The sequence below is a fragment of the Hipposideros armiger genome, unplaced genomic scaffold (genome assembly GCF_001890085.2).
Source record: "Hipposideros armiger isolate ML-2016 unplaced genomic scaffold, ASM189008v1 scaffold_411, whole genome shotgun sequence".
NCBI lineage: Eukaryota > Metazoa > Chordata > Mammalia > Chiroptera > Hipposideridae > Hipposideros > Hipposideros armiger.
Genome location: NW_017731761.1, coordinates 671584 through 681997, shown reverse-complemented (window position 1 = coordinate 681997; position 10414 = coordinate 671584). Strand labels below are relative to the sequence as shown.

General features: G+C 50.2%; 1 protein-coding gene across 1 annotated transcript in view; it reads right to left on the bottom strand.

Annotated features, from left to right (window-relative positions):
• Window positions 1–10414, bottom strand: part of MYO18B (myosin XVIIIB) — a 286118-nt gene that overhangs the window by 39275 nt on the left and 236429 nt on the right. Inside the window, exon 39 of the mRNA XM_019663943.1 lies at window positions 6337–6467. Within this exon, the coding sequence (XP_019519488.1) occupies window positions 6337–6467 (131 nt within the window). The remainder of the gene's footprint in view (window positions 1–6336; window positions 6468–10414) is intronic.

Sequence of the window (10414 nt, the reverse complement as noted above, 5' to 3'; positions counted from 1 at the left end):
GGGGGGTTGTTACTTTGTGAGGGTGAAAAGGGTAACTATTGCATTGTTCTGTACACCTGAAACTAACAATAAATAATTAAAAAAAAAAAAAAAGATAATTAATAGTCTTCTATTGTGTTCCTTTAGGATGAGTCTTTGCCAGACAACTCCAGTTTGAATACAAACATCGCTTGGGAAATAATGCATGAATGCATTGGCCCCACATCACAGTGACAGACACAAGTTCACCAGAGTGACAGGCCAGTTATTTGGCAGAGAACGGAGACCTTCACAAGAGAAGGGGAAGAAGGGGAATGTTTGACACAAACATAGAACTTGATCATTAGAAGTGTGGGTGATGGGATCAGCCTGGAAATCAAATCATGACCCCATCACTTACTGGTGAGCTGGGGCCACTTTCCTGGCTTCTCTAAGCTCCATTTCATCATTGAAAACTGGGGGGGATAATGGTACCAACCTCAGAGAGTTGTTGTGAGAACAATACGTGCAAAACAGGTAGGTTGTGGAGTGTGACACAAAGTTCTCAGGAAAGAGTACCTATGATCACAATTATCATTTATTTCCTGGAATGCCAGAGTGGACAAAGTAGCTCGGAGCCCTCACTCCCCATGAACCCTACCAGCTGGGTATCCAGGCCTTCCAAGCTACAAGGATGCTTAGAAGTCAGGTGGCCTCTGTGGCATCATTTAAATATGTGCTATCCTACACTAGAGCCCTGTGTTGTAATTTAGAATGTGGCATCAGCATTTTCAGAATAACGTAGAAATTCTTTAAGCTTTCCCCCGCAGTTCTAGGGCATGTTAATTACTCAAAAAGGGAAGAGCAAATTAGAAGGTAAGAGAACTGTAGGAAAAGAGATGCCCTACTATGTCCAAAGCCTGTCCTACTATGCAGCAGGGACCTTGACAGTGTGGCCAGAGCCTAGGCCCACTAATGAATAAACTAACTCAGAATTATGCCCTCGGTGGCAGCTGCAATCTTTGGTTAGACCCGGATATTTCTCCTTGTCCCACTGCAGCCTCATTAGAGCCAAGTGGAAAGGGTATATGTTGGAAAATGTACAACTGAACTCAACACAGCAATAAAGAACTCCTTTCTAGAGCATTCATCTCAGATTGGGCCAGCTGGAATGGATACACTCTCAGCTGACCCAGGAATCAGAGGTCATCCATTGACCTCTCCGCACTCCCCCGCCCGCCCGAACCACTAGACAAGGAGACAGACAGAGCCGCCGCCGACGCTGGGCTGTCTGTCGGTTGGCCCATCCCTCCCTCCATGACTAATGAGTATGCTCCAGGCCTGGGGAAATAGCTTAAAGCATTTCTCCATTAATCTAAGAAGGCTGATGCCACAGTCTAAGGTACCATGCGGGGCTCTAGTGCAGGAGAGCACACACTCTAAATCTGCTACACAGACCACCTAGCTTTCTGAGCACGTAACCATCCTTCCAGCCTGGAAGGCCTGTTACACTTGGATCCAATTCCCAACATGGGGAAACGTGGCTTTTCATAATTTGAACAAGTCTCTTAAAGAACCTCTCCTCCAGCTGAAGCACCACTCTCTCTCCCTCTCCCTCCCGGGGTGGGTTTGAATCCTAATTGAGAGCTCAGTTTGGAGAAGCACATCCTATCCATCCCTCAGGTTCCAATCCAAACCATTTCCCCCAGGTGACGAGATAATTAAGAGGGGACTGCCCTGTGGAGCTGTCAGGATGGGGACGAGTACAGGCTGGCCCTGGGGCAGCAGCTGGGAGCTCTGTCCCGGATGGTGGCTCTATCACCTACCAAGGCATGTATTTCTTTTTTATTGTGATAACCATTTTCATCGCACTGTGACCAGAGAACATGGTTTGTACAATATTAATTCCCTGAAAGGTGTTCAGATGTCTTTGTGAGCAATTTTCCCCCTAGTCCTCTCCCATTCCTAGGCTATTATTGAAATTGATGCTCCTTGAAAATTTTAAATCCAAGTTACAGGACAGAGAGTTAGGACCAAGGCCTGCTGAGAATTAAGAAATGCTTCCTAAAACCCACGTGGGATCAGGGCTGGCTTCACAGGCTCACCGCCCATGCCCGGAAGGGCCTGGGTTTGGTATCAGGCTCTGCTGTCACGGTCTTGAAATTCTGAGTGTGTTTTGAACAAGAAGACCCATATTTGTGTTTCACAGTGGACCCACTAAGTTGTAGTTGATCCTGCCTGGGGTTCTGGGGGACAACAAGGAACTGGGGGATTCAGTGGGTTCCTGTGGGCCATTTCAAGAGAGGTGGAGAGATGGAAGGAGGCAGTGGGAGATGGTGGGGTGAAGGAAGAAAGGAGCGGCGAGATGCTTCTCTGTCATTTACCTTACTGGGGCACACGCGTCTCTTTCACTCCCTAGAACATGCTTCATCCGGCCCTTACTACTCCATTTTCCCCACAGTTTCCTGCGGCTGGCTCAATTCAAATGCCTTCAGGTCTCAATTCAAATGACTTCCTCTGAAAGAAACCATGTCTACCTGCCCTGCTATTCATCCTAGCCTCGTGTTCTCTGCCTTTGTAACTCCTGTTATATTCTCGTGTTTTACTTACCAGTCTTCATGTTATCCCTGGACTTACCTCCTCTCCCCCTGCCCCCCATCAGAATGCAGGTTCCATGAAGGTGGGGCGACATCTATGCTCTTCTCCCACCCCATTCCTCAGGCATTCAACAGAACGGTAACTCCTGCTGGTCTTGGGCAAGTTATTCACTCTCTCTTCATCTCTAAGATGGAGAATAATGATCACAAGACGCAAGTGGAGCAACACAAACATCTAACAGTGTCTGGTGTGAAACAGGTGCTCGGTAAGAACTGATCAAATGAATGAATGAAACAGATGATTCTTGAGCCCCTGCTCCGTACAAAGTACTGTGCTAAGCAGTCATATTGTTTCACTTCTTGTTATTGACCCAGCTAACAGATGAAGAGACTGAGGCTCAGAGAGGTGGAATAACTTGCTCAAGGTCAGGCAGAAATAAATTAGTGGCTACCGGATTGCAAATCAGGTTTGTAGGTATGCAGAGCCTATGCCCTCCCCTCCCCACAGCCTCCCCGACTCCCAACTGTGGTAATCCTACACACTGCACGGGGCTTTGCCAGGCACAAGGTACATTTCTTTTCTCTTTTGTTTTTGAAGTAGTTTATTTTTTATTTTTCAGGTTTTTTTTTAATTGGGGAATTGGGGTAGGGGAACAGTGTTGGGGAGTTGGGGCAGGGGACCAGCCAAGTTGTTGTTCTTCAATCTTAGTTGTGGAGAGCACCCTCGTTGGCAGCTCCGTGGCCTCTAAGCTCAAGGTGCTGTGTTCAATCTTAGTTGCAGGTGGGTGTAGCCACCATCCCATGCGGGAGTCGAACCAGTAGCCTTGTTGTTAAGAGTGCACACTCTATCCACTGAGCCATCCAGGCAGTAGCTCAGCTCAAGGTGCCGAGTTCAGCCTTAGTTGCAGGCAGGCGTAGCCCACCATTGAACAGGCAACCTTGTTGTTAGGAGCACGTGCTCTCACCAGCTGAGCCATCCTGCCACCCATTGGTAGCTCAGCTCGGGCGCAGCTCACTGGCCCACGTGGGAATCAAACCATTGGCCCTATTGATCAGAGCTCACGCTCTTAAGCTAACTCTTAACCAACTGAACCACTCAGCCGGCCCACAAGATGCATTTCTTTACACCTGGTGTTCTATAATCATTTCACACCTCACACAACCCTGAAACACCCATGAGCCTTCCAACTTAGAAAATAGGAGTCCAATGCTGTGTGGAAAGTAGAGATCCGAATGAGGAGAAGGCATTGGAAGTCCAGTAGGGAGGAAGATTTAAGACCCCAGAGGCAAAAGATCATGAAAACGCAGAGAGAAAGCTGGGGCTCAGATTGGATTCCTGGGAGCTAGGGCCTGGAGCTCAGGAAGGCTGGATCAGAACAGATGGTGTGCGTGAGGCTTGTCAACTGGAGCAGACATATCAACAGATCCCGGTACCTGCTATTAGGATGAGGGTGATGGCAGCGTCCCTCTAAGGCCTGAGAGGACACCCTGTCAGCAGAGACTGGGGTGATGTCTGTGGCCCTCGGTGATCTCACCACCAGGATCTTACTCCACAGGTGACAATCTGCTCGTTACTTTTTGTCACACCTACTGCCCAATCTGTCCCCACACCTCCACGTAATAGACCCTCTTTTCCCCCTTTCCAATTTCATTATTTTTACAACTTTTATTGTTTAGTCAAAAAGCAATCTGCAGCTATGCAAGTGAAAATGGTTCAAAAGTTTTGCTCATTGGCAAAAACCCAAAATACCATAGATACCGTCATTAATTCTCTTTATAGTCAATGCAAAAGCTCTAGCATTTCTATTAATAGAGAAGCTAGCCCAAGCATCAAGTGGGTAATATCTGCAATGGGGGTTTGTAATTACCGATGTTAGTTCAGTCATGACACTAATAAAACGAGAGGAGGGGATGGCGGACGGGAGACCCCTACATGTAATCACGAGTGGGGAGCAGCTGCAACATCAGTGATTTTCCATCTCACCAGCAATTTGACAGCTGTACAAATTAGCAGGGAGAGGTGGAAACACCCAGAAAGTGCATGGAAGCCATTTTTGCTGAAACGGAAGGATTCTGAGAGAAACGGAAGGTGTAGAGACAAGAACATGAGGTTTTGGAGCCATGTGGGTGTCTGTCGAGATGATGCCGACCTTCATGGGACAGTCTGAGGTTACGTGCCTCTGAGCAGCAGATTACGGCCTGCCCAGGCCTGCACCAAGGGAAGAATGTATTCACGTTCTAACATCAGCTGTATAAACATCACCTATGTGAGCAAAACCTAAACAGGGCGCTAGTATAGCTCGGGGGGTGTGTGCATGTTCATTGCAGACATTTTAGAAAATATAAATAAACTTGAAGAAAACAAAAACTCGGGTCATCAAGAATGCCTTCCCTTCCCTTTTGGTATCAGAATATTGGCATGTTTCCTTCCAGCCTTTTTTCTGTCGACTAGCTGGGGTCAGCTCTAACACAGATAGCCCGTTCTTCCCAATGGCTAAACTGCTGCCCATTTGCAACTCCGTCTGCTTCCCCCACTGCTGGTGTCATGCCCACACCTCCTCTGGGCCAGCAGTCGCCCTGTTAAGAGGGATGTGACTGAAAGGTCTGGGTAGGAAGCTGAACAGCCCTGGGCTCTAACTCTGGGGACGATGCAAATTTTCTGTGTAACCTCGGACTCCTCCGAGGTCAGGATCCTCCTATGGGAATGGAGAAGGCTGCAGTCTGTGGTCTGATCTTTGACTGTTCTGGCAGCAGCGTGAATCTACCTCCCCTCCCAGAGATGAAGACCAAGATGAAAGCCGACGTAGCCCACCAAGGTGTGTGCAGGAGTGGCCTTGGGTGGGGACCACCTCTGGAGGCCAGGTGAAGGCACCCTGTTTCTTGCCAAAGCAAGGCAAAAAAATAATGACTCTCTCCATTGCCCAGGCTTTGCTGCAGAGGCTGGGATGGGGCAGAGATACTGCAGCCAGACGGGCAGCTGTGATTTCCGGAAGAATAACACGCCAAGGCTACAAAGGCAGCTCTGGGGAATGGGCTGCTTTGCGCCATCTGCAGGGGCCGTGGGCCCAGCCAGGACACCTCGAACTCCTTCCAGATGAGCGGCCCACCCAGGGCCTGTGGCGGCTTGAGTGGAGATGGTGGAGAGCAGCTCTGACATTGAATTTGAGCGGTCTCGCCCATCACCCGCCATCTAATCTTGCATCTGTGAATGTTGTTGCTTTTGTAAAATGTCTTGTGATTTTGCACACACATAGCTTACATGCTTATAACCCTTACACGCCCCAGGCGCTGTCCTAAGTGATGTCCATCTACTAACTCATTTACCTCTCACTGACCACCCTATGAGGTGGGTAGTGGGTTGAATACATGAAACGTCCAGTCTATAGGTCAAAAGTGGTCAAATGTTTGCCATTTGATGTGGTTTGTCCAAAAATCCTATGTCCACTTCATAGACAAGGGAATTGGACCCAGGTTGGACATGCAACTTGCCCAAGATCACATATTGGAGTCCGTCTGCAGCCACTCCCCCAGGCTGCCTCCCTGAAGGCTTGGCAGGCTGAGCTAGCTGGCATCCTGTCTCCTCTCACCTGAGCCAGCCAGTTATCCCCCCCACCCCCAAACACATCTGGGTCTCCCTGCAGATGTGTCCCCCAGACCCCAGAGTGGGCGCTCTGGCCACGGAAGGCCACAGCGCTCCCCAGGGTGCAGCAGGCGCTGGGTGGGGGCCACATCTGAAGGTGAGGTTAAGGCATGCAGCACCACCTGGCCTTCGGTGGGTTACCTCTCTGTGTCACTGTCACTGGATGCCACCTCTTCCAAAGCTGCCTGCAGGTCGGCAATCCTCCGGATGGACGTCTCCAGGTCTGTCTGGAGAGTCTGTCTCATTGCTGCGAGCTCCTCCACATATTTCTCCTGGAAACAGAGACCAGAGCACATGTTGGCCTTGGACAAGAACCCCAGCCACCTGCGAGAGCTCGCGGGGCAGAGAGACCCCGGGCTGAGCCTAGTGTTCACCAAGCACCTATGACACGGCGAGTACCCCATGATGGCCTCTCTCTGTGGATGGGCTTATCGGACCTTGAGATAGATGCTGTGAATTTTACACAGGAAATAGATGCTTGGGGGCCCCCAGAACCTGGCCCACAGACAGAGCTCACTCTCCTGCGCTGGGGGGGTCTGAACCCCGTGTGTCTGACCTCAGAGCCGTGCTTTGAATCTGCACCACCATGTTGTCTGGTGCAAAGCGGGCACTCAGTATACCTTGGATGGATGAATAAATGTATGAACCAATGAATGCTTCCCAGAACCATCACAGAAGCAGGTTCAGGGAGCTGAGTCTCTGCACCAGGGAAAGGACCCGGAGCAGAAGGCTGGGGATAGGACTGAACAACAATGGTTCCCTTTCAACTCTGTCACCTCAACTCCCCCCAACTTTCCATCCTCAAAGGCAGCAAAGGCAAAGATGGCAAACCCAGTAGGGCTCACCCCACCCCCACCCCCAGAGCAGGCCAACACCACTTGCGTTTACTGAGAGTTTTCTGGGCCCAGCATTGAGCTCAGTGTTTTAGGGTCCTGACCTCACTCACTCTTCACATGCCTGGCCACTGGGTCACTCTTACTGCTGCCGTTTCACAGATGAGAACCTGAGGTCTAGGGTAGCGAATGCTGACTGGCAGCGCTGCAGCTGAGCCTGGGGCCTCTGACTCTCGTCTCACTCCTCACCCCTTCACTCTCTGACAATGCCCTAATCAGATTTTGTTCAGATTCTGCAAAATCTTTGACTTCCATTTGCAACGCATTTCACATGCCCCTACCCTTTAACACAATGATTGTCCACTGAGGGTGAGTTTGCCCTCCAGAGGCCATTGAGCAATGTCTAGAAACATTTTTGGTTGTCACAACTTTGGAGGAAATGTTATTGGCATCTAGTGGGTAGAGGCCAGGGACACAGCCCAACATCCTATGATGCACAGGACAGCCCCCACTACAGAGCATTGCCAGTCCCCGATGTCAACAGCACCCAGTCTGAGAAACCCTGGGTTAAACCCAGAATCTACAGGAAAGAAATCAAAAGGCAGAACCAGTCTCCATACCCAAGGATACTCAGCGCAGTGCTATTTGATGACACAGAGAAGCCGAAAGCCGCCTCATCACCCAACAATTGGGAATGGTTAGGGGGATCACAGCATGTCACTTGGATGCCATTAGGCGGACATTAACATTAGAAATAAGAATTGCGGCAGCGTGGAATACTTCTGTGAAATAATGTTAAGCAAATGGAATAGAACAGAAAAATATCATGCCCATATCTATGCAAATACACACACACACACACACACACACACACACACACACTTGGAAAAATACTTGGAGAGTTGAGAGTATTTATAGATGAGGGTGAAGAGGGGTTGTGGATAGAATGTTTCTTTTAAGCTGTTCTCGTATGTTAAGTTTATTTTTTGACTGTTGTCTTAAGGAACACATATCAACTGATGACAGTGTGTGTGGAGGGGCGAAAATATAAGGATTTAGGGTCAGATCTAAGTGTAATTCTCAGCTCCCCACTGAACTCACTAGCTGTGTGTCTTTGCACAGTTTGCAGCCCCTCTCTGAGCCTGGGATCCTTTTTCTTTAGTTTGTAGATGAGAAAACTGAGGCCAACGAAGTCACTCAGGGCAGTTAGGAGCACAGCCCTGCTGTGAGCCCTGGTCTGTTCTGCTTCCAGGCCAGTGACGTTTCTGGGAGTGCATATGCACAGCAGCGAGGACCAGGGCTGCTCTCCATGATAAGGACATGCTCGGCTCTCCTTGGAGATCGGCGTCTGTGTGCCACAGTATTGCAAATCTGTGCCTTTCGATTGATTTTGTCTTTTCCAATTTGAGAGGGGGGGGGAGAGAGAGAGAGAGAGGAGTCTGAGAAAGCGCAAAGGCCAAGCTGAACTGATAAGAGCAGGGGCGGGTGGAGAGCTAGGGGTGGACTGAGAAGGGGCTGGCAGTAGGTAGAAGTTGAAGCTGCCAGCTGTGAAATCCCCACAGTGGTGCTGACAAGGTGAGAGACAACTGAGGCAGGGGCCCTGAGGCAGGAGGCCAGTGGAGTGTCAGAGAAAATAACACACACACACACACACACACACACACACACACTCACACACACACAACAGGATGGCCACAGGATGCCTGCCCCAGGGTGCCAGTATGTCGGCTCATAAAGACACCTAGGAAAGTGGCTGGGAGCAAAATCCCAGCGGCTTACAGAAGCAGCATTTGCACAAGCTCTGCTCCTTCCTCCTGGGCCGGGTCGATGGCATCTCTAGGCATCAGCCTCCTTTTCCCAGGAGACGAAGCACTGTGTCTCTGTATGACTCTATCCAAAGTCCACGTGTGAGCCATTTCAGACACGGGGTGAGTGTTCATTTAGAGGTGAGGACACCGAGGGCCAGGGCACCAAAATGAGCTGTCTGAGGTCACGCAGCCGGGAGACCACAGAGCCGAGATGGGCACGGAAGTCTTGGGTTCTCAGGTGAGAACTCTGTAGGCCACGTGTGTCGAGAGATGACAAAAGAACCCAGGTGTCCCCTCCCGGCTGTGCCTGGGTGAACACTGCCTAGGTCACTGACCTGCAGAGGGAGCATCTAGGGCCTAAAGTCTCAACCCCAGGGAGCTTCCCGGCAGGTGAGGGCAGCGATGGCGCAGGTACTGTCTCAGGGATGGGTGGCCCTGAGCCAGGACTGAACAGGTGGGCGGAGGAAAGAGGACCTGAGGTGGGTCAAACACATAATATCATGAAAGTGAAAAGTAGTTTCTGGAGCCAGGATGCCTGGGTTCGAATCCCTGCTCGAGCGCTCGATGGCTGTGTGACCTTCAGCGACCTTCCTGGTCCCTGTGGTTGAAAGGGGCAGTAGCAGCCCTCTGGACGCTTGGCGGAGAAGAAAGGCTTGACCAGCAGTGACCTTGCTATCATTTAATTCTCAGAGGAGAATGTAGAGCAATGGGGCGGGTGTCCCCGCGTCACTGAGGTTTGCAAGATCACTCATCAAATAAGGGGGCTGGAACACAGGACTGTGGCTCCAAAGCTCTTTCAGTATCCTGGGGAGGAAAGACGGGTGGAAAGCAAGGGCAGCATAGCAGGTGAGTTAGCGAGACAGAGAGGAGCGTTAAGAGCAAGGAAACCATCCACAGATGTGGGTACCTGGGCCAAGGACCTGTGCAGGGGACCTGTGCTACCTGCCATGCGCCACTGTGTCCCCTTGCCCTCTGCATCCCATCCTCTGTCTGCCACGGGACTCTCATCAGCTCTGTGGGAACACCCCGAGGAGACAGATTTGGGGAATTTATAGTCTGTGTAATCAGCAATCAGCAAACTTTTCCTGCTTTCACTTGAAAACCAGAGTCTGCTGATTACAGGGACCAAGTCATTAGGCGACATGGATGTGGTGCCCCAGTTTCCTGGGGCAGACAAAACAAGGCCCCATTCAGAGACCCCTCAAGAGACATGGAGTTGCCACACAGGATAAGGGGAACCCCCTGGCAGGCCTGGGAGTCTGGCCTGTTCCACCCACCATGACATCCGATTAACACAGCTCGGGGTTGGGTCAGGACTGCCACATGCGAACAGGGTTGCGCTTTAAAAACCAGATGTGAGCCTGGTCTTCTCTGTCATTATGTCTCCTTGGAGACTTGTAGCACGGAGAAGTTGGGGAGAAATTAGGATATGACTATTTAGACAGTAAGATGTATACAGCAGATATGCCCATATTAATCTATACCTACAATATAGTGACATTTACACTGTAATTGACAAACAACATACTAATATAGTACATTACATAATCATTATACACACACACACACACACACACC